Consider the following 16,837-nt stretch of genomic DNA (forward strand, 5'->3'; position numbering starts at 1 on the left):
AGTGCACCATTCACACACACGACTGATCATCTGACTCTGCACCATTTTTGCCATTAGCCACATAGCCCCTGACGTCTTAGTAGCTCAAAATCGTCTGATTTCTGACTTGAATCTGCTCGATAATTGAGCTTGCACCACCCTTTGAGGAGAGGGAACATCTAAGATTCAGCATAGTAAAGAAATCTTTCATCTCAGTCCAAAATGACCTACAACTTATTTTGAGATTGAAGGACACAGGAGAGAAGAGGGTATTAAACTTGAAAGGGTTCAGAAAGGATTTACAAGAATGTTGCCAGGGTTCAAACTATAGGGAGAGACTGGTTAGGCTGGGGCTATTTTCCCTGAAGCGTTGGAGGCTGAGGTTTATAATATCATGAGGGCATTCATAGGGAAAACAATGTCTTTTCCCTGGGGTGGGGGAGAACTAGAGGGCATTGGTTTAAGGTGAGAGGGAGAAGATTTAAAAGGACTAAAGGGGCAATGTTTTCACACAGAGGGTGGTGCTAGTATGGAATGAACTGCTAGAGGGAGTGTGTTAGAACATAGAACAGTACAACCCAGTACAGGCCAGTCGGCGCTTGATGTTGTACCAACCTTTTATCCTACTAAGATCAAACTAACCCATATATCCTTTGTTTTATAATCATCCACGTGCCTATCCGAGATTCACTTAAATGTCCCTAATGTATCTGACTCTACTGTTGGCAGTGCATTCCACACACCCACCACTCTGTATGAAGAACTGACCTCTGACATCTCTCCTAAACCTTCCTCCAATTATAACATTCAACAGGCATCTGGATGGGTACATGAATAGGAGGGTTACAGAAGGATATGGACTCTCCATATCCCAAATATAGAGGCAAATGGGACTAGATTTATTTCGGAAATCTAGCTGGCATGGACAAGTTAGACTGAAGGTCTGTTCCTGTGCTATACATTTCTATGACTGCTCCAACATTCAAGAAAATCTTCACCAATCTTCTACATCAGCAACATCTTTCTACATCTCCTTCTAGTTTTAAATCAACAATCCATCCAGTGTCCCCACCCCCAAATGCGAACAAACCAACCAGGATTCTTTCTGTCTCCAATTTTCACTTGAAAAATATTCTAGTCTCATTTAGCTTCCTCAAGTAACACAATCAGAGGCTGGTTTTAGGAACATGAACATTTATTATTTCAAATTCACAAAGCGTGATAGAAGTGCTGGGTGCCTGCATACAATAATGCAAATTCATAAAACCATCGCAAGAACAGCAACAAAATCTCATCAACATACAATTTCCAAACACTAATCATCTTTACAAATAAAGTTACAAAGAAATCAGGGAATGAGAGTGCAGAGGGGAATCACAAGCTTCATTCAGAATTCATTAAACCCTCTGCATTCAAATATCAATCAATATGTTCAGAGATGGTCAAAATTCAGCTGCTTCATTTCTCTCTCCTGCAGGGACTCTATTGTTAAGAAAACATGACACGTACCGAGTAATTCCCAAACTTCCCCTTTCATCCAACTGATATTTCCACAGTTGCTCCACCTCAAGGCTATTCATGTTGTCGGAGTCGGTCACATCAGGAACCTTTGGAACATGTTGCGACCTCCCCCAAACCCCCTTACCTGACTGTGCGGGTGTACACCAATGAAGACAGCACCTCATATGATTCCCAGATCCCCAGCCCCCTCTACACTCATGAATCGATACTTTGTCAACCTGTGCAGACTTCAGACCGAGGTGAGCTCATTCAGAGAAGGATGGGAATCAAACCCAGGTTCTTCCCAATGTCTTCATTACAGACCTTTCCTAACCAGCTCCTCCAACACTAGATTGCCTGTCTCACAAACCCCTAAATAAAGTGTTTGAAGGAGAGTACTAACATTGTATTTGTGTAAAGGTGACAGAGGTTAGGAGAACAGAAAGTGATTGCCTTCCAATAAATTGACGATCATTCTTCAATAGTCACATCAAATATAAACCGAGCCAAGTTGTTCTGAAGGTTGCCCTCAGTTTAAGGCCTCTTCAACTGTCAATAGCCCATAATATTCAAGTTCCTCCCCATTAACAATTTTCAACCATACTCCTGTTACCAGCACCTCCTAGATGTTTTTCAAAATAATCATGTACTGAAAAGCAAGCTGGTTGATGATCTTTTGTGTTTGTGCCAACAGCGCAAAAGAGCCACAAAAACTCACTAAAATCATCAACCATTCAGCTGGCTGTACCATCCCAGAGAATTTCAGTACTGCCCAGATCAGCTGCAGGAAGGTTACTTGGGAAATAACTGAGTCAATCTACAATCACCACCTTCCATTGGTCACCTTAAGAACACCATCACCAGGTTTCAGACACACCATTACCCACATCCAACACCATTCCAAGGGGTCAAATCCCAAACTACTCACTCCGTCTACACCACCATGTGTCCATTACTGAGGATGGTAAACTCAACAGTCAACCCAACAGAGAGGTGGGGAGCAGGGAAGAGTAGGAGGGAGGAACAGACATACACACACACACACACACACACACACAATGGGAAGCACTCCTCACAGCTGACATGGAATTGGGGTCATTACAGCCCACTTTGATGACAGAGAAGTTTTTAAATGGGTTTAAAAATATGTAAAAGCTGAGTATGTAGAAGCTCAATTATTTCACCATGGTAGTATCAGTCCTCTCTCCTCTCCTTCCATATTACCACCTTTCCTACAATGTGTGGTTTTCCAAGACACTCACCACAAAGCATAAGCGTGAGGCAGTTGAATAAATAATGCTTACAATGTGACAGAAACACCCCAAAGAGTGAGAAACTGAGCAGCAGGTTTCACTGCCGCACACATGAAAAGACACTACTTCTAGGTTACATCCAAAGATCAGTCAGTTCTCTCGTTCTAGAAGCAAGTGCCAAGATAAAACACCCAGACCATGCCAGAAAGCTCTGTGAGCAGCAGCAACACTATAGCCCTCCCCTTTCTCCTTCATTCCTCAACCCTATGGGAACAACCCAATAACAAGGTATTGGCTTGTACCTTCTACAAAAACAAAACATGATTGCACAAAGGATTCCCAAAATGTTGAGAGTGTGCCAAAAACCCCAGGATGAAAAGGAAACGAGCTCCACTTCCAACCTAGGAAAACCATGTGGTCTCATCTCTGTTCCAATAGAGCCACAGCAGTAAAGCAGAGCAGCTCCTACTTCTCAAAACACAAGTGTCATAACTCGATTGTCATTTTAATCAAGAGACACACAGATAAATGAGCATCTTTACTTGAGAATCCACTAAAGGGCTGCATGCTCTAACTACACAAGGAGTACAATCTAACACAGCAACACAAACAAGACATCCCTCCCCAAGCCAACAGGCAGAAGCACTCAGTTTCCGTCATATACAAAGATTCCATAATTTTACATGTAAACCCAACCTGTCAGCAAATTCCCCACCAAATCCCCGTTCAGTATCTCCGCCATATGCGACCCAATGGTCTCCAGTTAAAAAAAAACCATTTCCTATTGCACCCTTCATCACCTCACAATACCTCAAAACCCAATACAACCGACCAAGTCTCTTGGAAGTGCAGTCACTGATGTAATTTAGGAAAAAGCGCCACAATTTTCTCACAGCAAGACCCACAAACTGATGGATGACATTGACCAGTCACCCTGCCTTTGAGACAATTGTTGAGGGTAAGATATGAGGCATATGAGAACATCCTTAGTGCCTCTTCCAGATAATAGAGCAAATCTTTAATGTCCACGTGGGCAGACAGACACATTTAACAAAAAAACAACCTCCAACAACGCAGCACTCCCTCAGCACTGACCTTCCAACAGCACGGCACTCCCTCAGCGATGACCCTCCTAAAGTGCAACATACCCTAATGACACTCTGACAGTGCAACACTCACCCCTTACTCACCCTCCAACAGTGCAATATTTTCCCAAGTGACCCTCCGACAGTGCGGCGCTCCCTCAGCACTGACCCTCCGACAGTGCGGCGCTCCCTCAGCACTGACCCTCCGACAGTGCGGCGCTCCCTCAGCACTGACCCTCCGACAGTGCGGCGCTCCCTCAGCACTGACCCTCCGACAGTGCGGCGCTCCCTCAGCACTGACCCTCCGACAGTGCGGCGCTCCCTCAGCACTGACCCTCCGACAGTGCGGCGCTCCCTCAGCACTGACCCTCCGACAGTGCGGCGCTCCCTCAGCACTGACCCTCCGACAGTGCGGCGCTCCCTCAGCACTGACCCTCCGACAGTGCGGCGCTCCCTCAGCACTGACCCTCCGACAGTGCGGCGCTCCCTCAGCACTGACCCTCCGACAGTGCGGCGCTCCCTCAGCACTGACCCTCCGACAGTGCGGCGCTCCCTCCGACAGTGCGGCACTCCCTCCGACAGTGCGGCACTCCCTCCGACAGTGCGGCACTCCCTCCGACAGTGCGGCACTCCCTCAGCACTGACCCTCCAACAGTGCGGCGCTCCCTCAGCACTGACCCTCCGACAGTGCGGCACTCCTTCAGCACTGACCCTCCGGTAGTGCCTGCTCCCTCAGCACTGACCCTCCGATAGTGCCTGCTCCCTCAGCACTGTTCTTCTGATCTGCAATTTTGAACCCTTGACCTTCTCATTGTGGAACGGAGTGCAGTTACTGGGCCAAACCCATGCCCTAAAAATAACTGGAGCAATTTCTAAACCAGACAGGCGACTGTTATGACTCTCATAAGTTCAGGGATATCTTTACTGAAGACAAAACTACTTCATTCAGTGTGGTCAGCAAGTCAGGCTCGCGTTCTGCTCTTATGATGGTCAGCCTTTCCATTTGGAAAAGGAAGCCTGGGTTGACCAATATGAAACTGCCATCTCAGTCCATGGACAGGGACAACATGGATCCAGTAAAAGGCTGTTCTAAGCCTATTCGAGGACAGTGCATAGGAACATACGAATTAGGATCTGTATCACCTCTTAGATCCTTAAACCTGGTTTATCGGCGAGATCATGGCTAATCTGATTAGTCAACAATTCCCACCAAGCCTTCTAACTTTCACCTCCTCGCTTATCCAGAATCGACCTCAGTCTCAAACACATTCAAAGACATTGTGTCCAGTGCATTTTTAACAAGAGTTCCAAAGACTCACCACCCTCAGAAGTTCTTTTTAGTTCATCTGTCTTAAATGGGCAGCCCCTCACTTTTAAGTAATAGTCTCTGGTTTTAAATTCTCCCATGAAGAGGAAATATCTTTGCCGCGTCCACCAGATGAAGACTGCTCAACCTCTCACAGGTTTCCACTACGTTACCTGTTCTACACTCCAGCTGATATAATCCAACCTCTCCTCAGAAAACAACCTGTCTATTCCAGCTATTACTGTGGTGCTGGAAACACGGTCAGGCAATCCTTCTGGCTATGGTTTTCCAGCACCACACGTTTAGACTCTCATCTCCAGCATCTGCAGTCCTTTCTCCTATTCCAGCTATTAGTCTGGTAAATCTCTGAACTCCAATTCATTTACATCTTCCCCAAGTATGGAGTCTAATACCATATACAGAGCAACCTCGATTATCCAAATATCAGCAATGTCCCGATGCTCAGCTAAACTATGCTATCCAGCATTCGATTATCCGGAATTTGATTAACAATGAAATACTCAATGCCCCTGTCCTTCAGACAATTAAGGTTCCTCCATACAGATGTTGACTCACCACCATCCCATACAAATGAAGCAGACCTTCGCTGGCACTGACAAAAATTCAGCTGGTGACACCAAGTCCATCTGATTCTAGGCTCCAACATTTACATTTCACTTGGATGGAGCAGATCCAGTTCTCAACTCCTGGCTTGGTCAGTTGGTGCTAACAACATTAAACACAAGGTGCTCCTATTTCTTATTGAAACCCTTACCTGTTTGAGGGGAGCCAGAGTGGCAAAGTTGCCACTGTGACCTTACAGAGTAGTTAAACATAGGTCTGAGGGGCTGACTGACCAAATCCTACTCCCGTTTATTACTCGGAAGTTGAAAAGGTGCAGCTGTCCCTAAGTTGTAAATGTTAACAAATTACTTGCAGGTTTGGTGGTGGTTTAATTTTTAAAAATTGTTTGTGGAGGAAGGAAGCTGCTGAGAGTGAACACTGATGGTAGTAATCTGCATGTGGAACCTCCTGCCAACAGAGACCTGCTTGAAATCTCCCAACCCCAAGTTCAATATTCAACAAAATGTACATTTTAATCAGTGGTTCAATCACTCCTCTGTAACTCACTCTGGTGCACAGCCTCAGCAAGTGTTTAAACTTGGACTAGTTCCCAAAATTACAAAAAGGAGTAGCAGTTTTAAAGTATTAACATTTGCTCATGGAGTCACAATAACACAGGAGGAGGCCCTTCAGCCAATTAAGTCCATACTGACTCTCTCCAGCTGAAAAGCTTATGTCCGAAACATTGACTCTCCTGGTCTTCGGAAGTTGCCTGATGGGCTGTGCTTTTCCAGCACCACACTCCTGACTCTACAGCAATCCAATGCCAGGCCTTTGCCCAATGAAGGTGCAGTGAACATTCCACTTTGGACAGTTTCTTCAGAACCATGTGCACTCTCAGGAATTCTGTTCCGTGAGGCAGGCACCTTTTTAGCTTAATGTCAGCAAGATCCCAGGGACAGTCAGGCTGCTCTCTCATTAGAAAGAGATGACTGGTCATGGTCTAACCCAAGGATCAACAGGCCTCAAACAATGGGAGAGTTGACGACTGTTGTACATGGCAACCTCAACTCCAAGCGTAACACTCCCACCAATCACTTGGAGAACCAGCCTCAAGAACCTGCAGACCCCAGGAATCACTGCAAGATGTAAAACCACAAACATGCAGATACAGAAATGACCAATTATTATCAGGACCAAGTGACCACCATGCAGAATTTAGAAATATACAGCACCTTGCATGACATCCAGATACCCTGAAGCACTGTATGAGCATTGGACTATTTGAAATATAGATGTTGTTGAAATGTAGCAGCATATCAGAAACAATGAGTTAATGACCAGATCATCCAATGTTTTTTTAAAAGAGACATTAACTGAAGGCGGAAATGGGGGAAGAACTATTTTGCTCTTCAGGCAAGTGGCAACGAAACTGTCCACTCTATCTGAGGAGCATGCAGGGCCTGGGTTTAACATCTCACAAAAATGGACCCTCCGACAGTGCGGCGCTCCCTCAGCACTGACCCCACGACAGTGCGGCGCTCCCTCAGCACTGACCCCACGACAGTGTCACAGTGAATTCGGTAAAATGCAGCTGGAGTACACAGTGCAGACTTACAGTGTGAATGGGAGAGGCTAACAGCCAGCTCCCATGTACAATAAACATTTGTTGCAGCTGGGCATGAATAGCCCCTGTACACTCCTCCACACTCTCACCTTCGAGATGCTCGAGGTGTGCTCTAGGCTATGAAGACAAGGATTTCATGTTCTGCAGAGATTTCCTGTTTTGATGCTGTATGCTGTATACAAACAGCAGAGCACCTACCTGAGCTGAACACGAAGAGACGGAGTCATTTCTGTTCGACTCCTTACACATATCACCCCAAAACCAACCCAACCAAGAGGCCTGCATGAGTCTGTACCTCGAAGTGAAAGAGACAGTAACAAAGCGAGAGACAGCCTCTGACACAACAAACTGAAGGAATGCAACTGAACAACCCACTTTTTCTGTCATAAAACGGAACACAGTCCCATTCCCTATTGGCCTTTTAGACACAAAAACCAGAAACACACTTAATACATGTTGGTCCCACTGGACATCCCGTGAGATATATCTATATTTTTTGTTGCAAAAGTTAACTATTGACACCAGTGAGCCATGAAAGATGTGTCCCTTTACAGCTCACATCAAAAATTCTCCCACCCAGTCAATCTTTCAGGAAACTGCTACTTTGACATTTTACACCAACACTGCTTTTGGTGTGGAGATGGAGGCAAGCGTTACAACTTTCCCATTCAATCAGGACAGGAAGACGGACAGTTCGGTAAGAACGCCCACCAGAGAACAATAGGAAGCTCTTGTACTCACAGAACATGACTTCACCTTAAACAACATTTTTCATCAGTTAGCCAGGGGATACCTGGGAATGGAAACATGATGAAAGGGAGTCAGGACTGAACAGCAGTGTTAAATAATGCTCCCATGGCTCCTTCCATTACAGCTCTCATTCCAATGTGAGGAATCTCTCTCCCCATTACCATTCAGGGATGGTTTCAGCCGCTCTGGGAGTTAGTTGGAGACGGAATGATCACTTTCTTTCTGGGCATAGGGTGTCCAAAGATGCCATTGGTATGGATGGTTGTCAGGAACTGGGACAGCTCAGAATCTTTGCTTTCGAAACTGACCTGCTCTTGTCAGAAATTGGAAAAACACACAGTGACAGTCTCTCTGACCCAAGTACATTGACCTGGATCACAGAGAATATAAAGAATCATAGAGAGATCAGAGGTGACCAACTGAGGTTTTCAATATTACAGTCAGATGGAGATGATGATTAAAGGGCTGTTGGGGAACTGGGTTAGAATGTCTCCATCAGTCATTACCAGGTCTGGCTCCACTGCTGCCCATCATTCACCACAGGCAGATCAATCTGCTCCATTTATTGATAGTGGAGTCCAAGCACACCCTTCTCCAGTTCCCACACCCCCTGACTAGGCTGCAGGCATCTCTGATCACCAATGCAAATCCAGGTGCTCCAATTAAATCCAACAGAAAAAGACAATCACAGGCCAGCGCAGCACCGGAGGCCATTCGGCCCATTCTGTCAGCCACTACAATACCATTCCCTATTCAGCTCCATTATCAAGCCTAAACTGATGATTGTGCTTCTGTCCAGAAAGAAGTCGGATCTTCATTTGACCCCTGACATTCCACAAACCACATCTCCCAATAAGCACTGCCCTCGCTGACTTCCAGATGTAACTGACCTTTTTGCGGTTTCCAAATGAAATGACCCATCCTCCAGTACCTAGCGCTCCTGGATGCTGTGAGGGGCTAACAGTTTGGGGAAAAAGTCCCTTGGCTGCATCAACCCCAGAGAAAGATCATGCATGGCATGAATGGCTGCAGCCAACACCAGGCTTCTCTCCACAGTTCCATCAAACTGCTGCCAGTTCAAAATGAACAGCCCATCCTCAAACATTCCATCTCTCAACAGGTACTGCTCCAAGGAGCCAGTGAGTTGCAGGGAAGGTCAGCATCTCAGTGCAGTCCCATCAGATGAGTTAATGCTGTACCATCCCTTCATTAGCTCGAGGGATACAAAGCAGTTTCTTTAAATCCTGTTTTCAAAATAAATCTGACACGCAGAATCCACCACGGCAGGTGAAACTGTCCCTGCCGAATGAAGAGCAAATCACATTCCTTCCAACTTTGTGCCACAACATGACAGGAGCCAGATTCTTATAACACATCAACATCATACAGGACACATTTCCAAATCGCTGCATTCTCAGTCATACTTATTTTTCAATCTTCATGAAGAAAATACAAAGGGTGCTGGAGTCACATGGGGAAATGTTTCTGTTCTGAGATTCCCCCCCCCCCGTGGACCACTGCTGAATAATAGTGTTTAACGAAACCTGAACCCACGTATCCCAAGCACAGACAAACTCTGGAAGCACCTTGTTACACTGAAAGCTAACGTTTAATCTTCAAAACGATGAAGAACTATCAGCTCCAGCTCCTGGATTTACCACCGGATTCAACCAGCATCGCCCTCCTCAACGTCCCTCCCAATCTGCCACTTCCTATTCACTCTTAAATTGTCTGCATTGTGCAACAGGAACAAACAGTAAAGATGAGCTCAATCACATTGCCCTCTTGTAGTGGGTAACCTGCTATGGATGGGTTCAGCTCTTCAGTCTCTACTGCAGACCACCAGGGAGAGTCAGTGGCTGTAGGCAGCATAGTAGCTGCACTGGGGGGGATGGGTGCAGGATACCAACATCCCCAACTTGTATCCCAAGCACAGGATGCCAGTCTCCCTCAACCTCTTCCAGCAGTTAAAGGGTCTTTCTCTTGTAAGAGTTAGGGAGACACCTTACCCAGTCATCAAATCAGACCCACTCCACCCCAACCCTACAGGAATTCCACCAAAACAATCCTTTCGACTCTATAATTCCCATCCCAGACTAGCCCTAATCCCAAATTGCAAACAGCTATGTCTCTGTGCTAAATCAGAGCTCTAACTAAGAAGTGCGTTCAGCTTTTTCTCATATAATAAAAGTTAATTTGTACTAAAAGTTTATCACGACCTTTCTTAAAAAAAAAGTCGCTGGTTTCAGCCAGCTCAGTTGAGCTGAGCTTTGGAGATATCTCATAGGTTTAGTCTCCTCTCCATAAAGTGGCTGTTGACTGCTTCATATTACAAATAAAAACATATCAAAACAGACGAAGCTGAAGAAGTAGAGGCATATAGAAGCGGAAAGGCCCAAAATCTTCGCTGGGTTTCAGGCACCTTCCCCTTCTATGCCTGATTTTCAGCGCTCGCAGTTTCTCTCTCTGCATCTCAAAGCTTTACATGTTTAAATGATAATTAATAGTGTTGTGGAAAGGTCTTGATTGCAGCATGAAAACCAGGAACTAATATAAGAAACCCGACAGCCCTGCCTCCAGATCCCCACGGTGGGCGGGAGCCAAGGTGAGCGACGGGGGGAGGGGGGGTGGGGGCAGAGAGATGGGAGAATGAGGGACAGGGAAAGCAGGGGAGAGGGGGGGTGGGGAGAGAGGGGTGCACACCTACAGCAAGGCATGACGTGAGGAAGTGACGCCACCTTTAAAAAACAAACAATTGACGCTGGCATTGAGAATGGCGCCTGTGACTGACTGTCAAATATCACCAGGAACACGGAGCCCCCGTCCAACAAAGGGAATGACCACTGGAGGCAGGAATACTGGACTGACCAAGGCTGCCCCCTCCCCCTCCCTTACACAGAGGTTCCATTCCCCACCCCCTCCCCCACCTGCCATGGGGCTACTTATTGACAGATTTCACAAAGTTGTCGGCGTTGCAGAACTCTTTGATGGTGACAGTCAGGAGGTTGGTCGTCACGTCTGTCACCACCACGTTGGAGCAGGGCGACATCTCCGGCCGCCAGTCTGACACGTCTCGCTCGGCGTCCGAGCCCGCCCCGGTCTCCTGGCCCCCGGGAGGGGATCTCCTTCCTGCGGCTGACTCAGGGGGCAGAGAGAGGTCCAGGGCTTCTGCCTCTCGCCAATCGGGAACCGTGGGGCTCGGGGTGTCGCCTGGGAGCTTGGCCCCGCAATGACGTGCCTCCCCTGACCGCTGACACTCGCTGCCCGGGGGCACTGGGTCGCTGGCGTAACAGGGGGCACACGGAGGGGCAGGAAGGGGTTCAGGGCGGATGGCAGGACCTCGGAAATTTGGCTCTGAGCAAGAGGCGCCCGCGTCGCTCTCCATCCTCCTCCCATCCCCGACCGGCGTCCGGAAGGATTTGTCGTAGACGGAAAAGTTATTGAATTTCATGTGTCGGATCTGACTGCGGAGGATACTGTCGCTGAACTTCTTGCTCTTGCCGATAACGCGGTTACGAGATGGGATCTTGGCTTTGCCCAACGTCTTGCTGCTCTTGTCGATCACCTTCAGGTTGAGGATGATCCGGTTGCGGTTCCGGTTGCGTTTCCGAGGCTCCACTTTGCGGTTGATGATCCGGACGGTCTCGGGGAGGGGCAGGGGGGACCTGTTCTGTCCGCTCAGGCCCGGCTGCGGCTCAGCACGGCTCAGGTTCCTTTTTGACGTCCGGTAGCACCGGCGGATGTTCTTCTTCAGCTTGTAGGCGGCAATGCTGCTGGGAAGCTTGGCCGCTGACCCCGGGCCAGGCTTCATGGAAAAATGCATGTCCCCAATCCGCAAAGCTTCAGCCTGGGCACGGGCCTGGGAGGGAGGGGGAGATGGAGGGAGAGAGAGAGAGAGCAGTTACAGCATAGCAGAGAGCAGCTCCTTAACCCTACTGCTAGGTCAGAATAAATGAGGAGCAGGCAATTCAGCCCCTCAAGCCCGCCCCACCGTTCCACAAGATGTTGGCTAATGCAACAGTTACCACATTCCCATTCGCTGCACTAACCACTGGCTCTTGACTAACAAGGGAGTCAATCTCAAGAGAATGGTAGAGAAACTGAGCAGGTCTGGCCCCATCTCTGGATGGACCAGAGCAAACACTTTTGAGTCCAATACAACACTTACTCAGAACCAAACCAGCAGAAAGCTGCCTCCAGTTACGGGCTCGCAGGGACCGGGGTGGGTGGGAACTCCAAATGCATTTTCAGAGAGCGATCAGATACTTGAGAACACCAAGCCAATACCATCCCGAATGTGAGGCAATCACGACCGGACCGCCCAAACCTGATTTGCAGCGAAAGCATTGCGATCATCAGGTGAGGCCAATTCTCGACTCTGACTGGTTAACAATGACATCAGGCAACATCATCCTATAAACCGGGTCCCTGGTTCTTCACAGTTAAACCCTTCACACTTTGCTTGGGGATTCTGGCATTTCTGACAGAACTTTGAGATTGCACTTTATACTTCCATCTGTTTTCTTCATGAAAACGGGAGACCTTTTATTTGAGGTTTCAGTCGTAAACACTGGACAGCTTTTTTGAGAAAGGATATCCTGACACTGGAGGCAATTCAAAAGAGATTCACTCAGCTGATTCTGAGGGGGAGGGTGGGGCCTTATCAAGAAAGGCTAAACTGACGGGGACATGAATAGGAAAGGTTTGGAGGGATGTGGGCCGGGTGCTAGCAGGTGGGACTAGAATGGGTTGGGGTATCTGGTCGGCATGGACTGAAGGGTCTGTTTCCATACTGTACATTTTTATGACTATGACTCGATGGTGAGACCTTTAAACTTTGAAGTTTAGAAGAATGAGGGGTGATCTTACTGAAATGTAGAAGATTCTGAGGGGGTTTCATAGAATCAGAGAAACCTTGCAGTATGGAAGCAGGCCATTCGGCCCATCCAGTCCATACCAACTCTCGGAAGAACATCCCACCCACCCCTTATTCCATCCCTGAGACCCTGCATTTCTCATGGTCAATCCACCTAACCTACACATCCCTGGACACTGCGAGCAATTTCCTATGTATTTAACTTGCACATCTTCGGACTGTGGGAGAAAACCCACCCAGACACAGGGAGAATGTGCCAACTCCACACAGACAGTGCCCCAGGGATGGAATCGAACCTGGGTCCCTGGCGCTGTGACAGAGCAGTGCGAACCACCTAGCTGCCCCTTTACAGGATCGACATTGAGGAAATGGTCCATGGGTGAGGCAATCTCAAACTAAGGAACATAGCTAGAGTAGGTGGACACTCATTTAAAATGGTGATGCGAAGGAATTCCTTCTTGCAGAGGGGAGTAAATATCTAGAATTCTCTACCCCAGAGTCATGGAGGCTAGATCAATGGAAGTACTTAAACAGGAGAGAGCTGAGAGGAGCAGGCATGAAAGAGGAGGTCAGGCCTGGTTAAGGCCAGGCATGATTTTGTGCAAGGTGGGGAATGGTTCAGGGGCTGAATGGCCTATTCCTGTTTCTATTTTCTACAATTTTACACCTCAGTGGGTAGCATGCATCCATCAGAATCAGGAGCTTGCGACTACAAGACTCAAGTGCCTAACGCCTGCAGGGCGGGAGAGTCCCAAGACTGACAGCATTTGTAAGTGTGTCCTGACCAACATGTAACCCTGAAACAACACTGAGAAGCAGATGCCTTCAGGATGCTGCTGTGAGCAAACAGGCTGATGGTCCTTCTCGCAAAAATAAAACTGACATTTCTTTAGCACCTTTTATGAGCTTGGGACGTCCCAAATCACTCAGCGGCTAACAAGTTATTTTCAAGGCATTGGCACTGTTGCAACGTAGGCAAAAAAGCTCCCAATTGATCTCACAAACACAAGGTCTCACAAACAGCAGCATGATAATGACTGGATAAACTTTCAGTGACACTGGCAAAGAATAAATATTGGCCAGGACATTTGGGGTGGGGGTCCCTGGTCTTCTGCACTTTTCCACAACCACCACCTGCTTTTATATAGCACCTTTAATTTGTTAAAGCACATTAAGATTCTTCAGAGTAGCATTGTTAAAGTTTTACTTTAATTGAATCCCTACGATGTGGAAGCAGGCCATTCAGCCCACACCAAGCATCCCACCCTATCCCGTAACCCCACAATTCCACTTGGCTAACCCACCCTAACCTGTACATCTTTGCGACTGTGGGAGGAAACCCACACAGACACAGGGAGAATATGCAAACTTCACACAGACAGGCGCCAGAGGGTGGAATCAATCCCAGGTCCCTGGCGCTGAGAGGCAGCAGTACTAACCACTGAGCCACCTTGCAGCCCATCAATGTGACATCAAGCCACAGAGAGACATGAAGGCAAAGGGGCAAGAGTTTGAACAGGGTTTGACATTATACTGCAGGTTATAGGAGGTCAGAAGGAGGGGAGATAGTGGATGTAGATTCTGGAGCTCAGGGCCAAAGTAACAACTGCCGACGATGCAGTGATTAAAATCAGGAACATGTTTACACCGCTGAATGTAAAGATCACACGACCACTATCGCAAAGGGCTGAGGAGTACTCCCAAGTACACTGGATATTATGGACCACTCAATCGAGAGGATAGAAGCTGGCATTTATTTCAATCTTGCATGCGTTGTCAACATTCTATGCCCTTCAATACGATTTGACAGACTGCCATAAATTAAATGGATTATTCCTGGTTCTGTTTCACTTTAGTATTCAAGCAAATTCTTGTCATTGCTGGATGGCCTACTCTACCTACAGCCAGGCATTTTGTATATTCCTGTATTTTCTTCCAATTTAAAAGGAAGATTTCCACTTATACAGCAGCTTGCATGGCCACCAGACCTGTCAGATCACTTCACAGCCAACGAAATATTTAACTATCCTTAACTTCCTTGAGAAGGTGGTGAGCCGCTGCAGTCCATGAGGCAGACCCTACAATGCCCTTAGGGAGGGAATTCCAGGATTTTGACCCAGTGACATTGAAGGAACAGCAATATATTTCCAACTCAGGCTGGGATATGACTTGGGTGAGAACTTGCAGGGTGTTCCTACACATCTGCTGTCCTTGGGATTCTAGATGCTAGAGGTTATGGGTTAAGGTGGTGATGGGGTTATTTGGTCATTATCACATGGATGTTTTTGGGAGCTTATTGTGCACCAGTTAGCTTTAAGTTTTTCCATGTTCCAAGTGTAGCAACATTTGCAATCAAACAGCTCACTGGCTGAGAAGTGATCTGACAGGTCCAGTGGCCATGCAAACTGTTGTATAAATAGAAATCTTCCTTTTAATCTGAAGAAAATACTGGAATAAACAAAACGTCTAGCTGTAGATAGAGTAGGCCATCCAACAATGACAAGAATTCGTTTGAGTAATAAAAAAGTAAAACTAAAGCAGGAATAATCAACTTAATTTATGGGAATCCGTCAAACTATAAACAGAACTCTACAAAACCTGCAAACAGCACCATTAAAAAGGAATGCTTTCTTACGTCACCTTGTTGTGAGGAAGCACACCCAAAAAACAGATTTATTTTGATTTATGTTTTTGCTTAATATGAAACACTCACTTTCAACAGGAAGGTTTTGGGTTTGGGGCCTCGCTTCTTTGGCCCATACAGCTCCCTCTCTCTCTCCCTGCAAGAAATGCAAAGAGAAAAACAACAGAAATGCACATTTGACAGTATGCACAGCAACGGGAAATTTAAGAAAAAGAATAAATAAATCCAAAATGGACCCGATTTAGGGCAGGAAGAAAAAATATTCCTCCGCCTGTGTGTACCTTTGCTCAAAAGCCGCGATTAAACGGGCATCCAAGATATTCTCCTCTGGTTCCCAAGTGCTGTATCTAAAAAGAGAAATGAGCTAATTATTGCACCTTTGCAATGTTTGTGTGTTTCATTTTATTTTGCGATTTTTTTTCTTTGCCCGCCACTTACTTGATAGCCCATCCTTTCCACTTCACCAGATACTCGATACGGCCCTGTCAGAAATGCAAAAGGGAAATGTTATTCGGGCCGGCGACTCCGTGCACCCGCGGGGATTCTGTGCATTGGTTACGGTGCATCCTACCTTCCGAACCCGCCGCTTGATGATTGACTCGGCCGCGAACACCCGCTCTCCCACCGCCGAAAGCTCCATCTTTGCTCCAGCCCCTCCGCACTCAGCCCAGCGCGCAGCCGCCGCACGTGACCGCACCGTTGCCAGTGGCTCAGCTCCGCCCCCAGAGGCGGTTGCCAGGGACCGACCCCCGCGCCCGGAGACGGTTGCCAGGGACTTGACCTGGGGCAGCGTTGCGGGGTTTGCACCGCGATGTGTGCGGTTGCGATGCCCCAGTTGCAGAGCCTGGAGGAGCCGAGGGGGGGGAATGCAGCAGCTTTCCCGCACTCTGGGTAATATTATCCCTCTGCATGCAGGGCTCTCCGTTTGCATTCGGTTCAAAGCTGGAAATGTGTTGCTGGAAAAGCGCAGCAGGTCAGGCAGCATCCAGGGAACAGGAGAATCGACGTTTCGGGCATAAGCCCTTCTTCAGGCTTATGCTCGAAACGTCGATTCTCCTGCTCCTTTGATGCTGCCTGACCTGCTGCGCTTTTCCAGCAACACATTTCCAGCTCTGATCTCCAGCATCTGCAGACCTCACTTTCTCCTCATTCGGTTCAAAGCCCAGTCTGCAGAGCCCTGAACGGAGGGTTATACCCGAAACGTTGACTTTTCCACCTCCTGATGCTGCCCAGCTTGCTGTGTTCTTCCAGCC

General features: G+C 47.5%; 1 protein-coding gene across 1 annotated transcript; it reads right to left on the minus strand.

Moving 5' to 3' along the window:
• Nucleotides 1–1,156: 1,156 nt before the first annotated feature.
• On the minus strand, nt 1,157–16,472 carry LOC122542096 (chromobox protein homolog 6-like). The gene is made up of 5 exons (XM_043679459.2): nt 16,156–16,472; nt 16,023–16,066; nt 15,866–15,931; nt 15,654–15,720; nt 1,157–11,923 (listed from the first exon to the last, which is right to left on the minus strand). Exons 1-5 carry the CDS (start codon nt 16,222–16,224, stop codon nt 11,003–11,005), a joined length of 1,167 nt encoding a protein of 388 aa, XP_043535394.2. The 5' UTR covers nt 16,225–16,472; the 3' UTR covers nt 1,157–11,002.
• Nucleotides 16,473–16,837: the final 365 nt, after the last annotated feature.

This window comes from Chiloscyllium plagiosum, unplaced genomic scaffold (assembly GCF_037043375.1).
Source record: "Chiloscyllium plagiosum isolate Xiang-an unplaced genomic scaffold, Cpla_swu_hap1 HiC_scaffold_33, whole genome shotgun sequence".
Taxonomy (NCBI): domain Eukaryota; kingdom Metazoa; phylum Chordata; class Chondrichthyes; order Orectolobiformes; family Hemiscylliidae; genus Chiloscyllium; species Chiloscyllium plagiosum.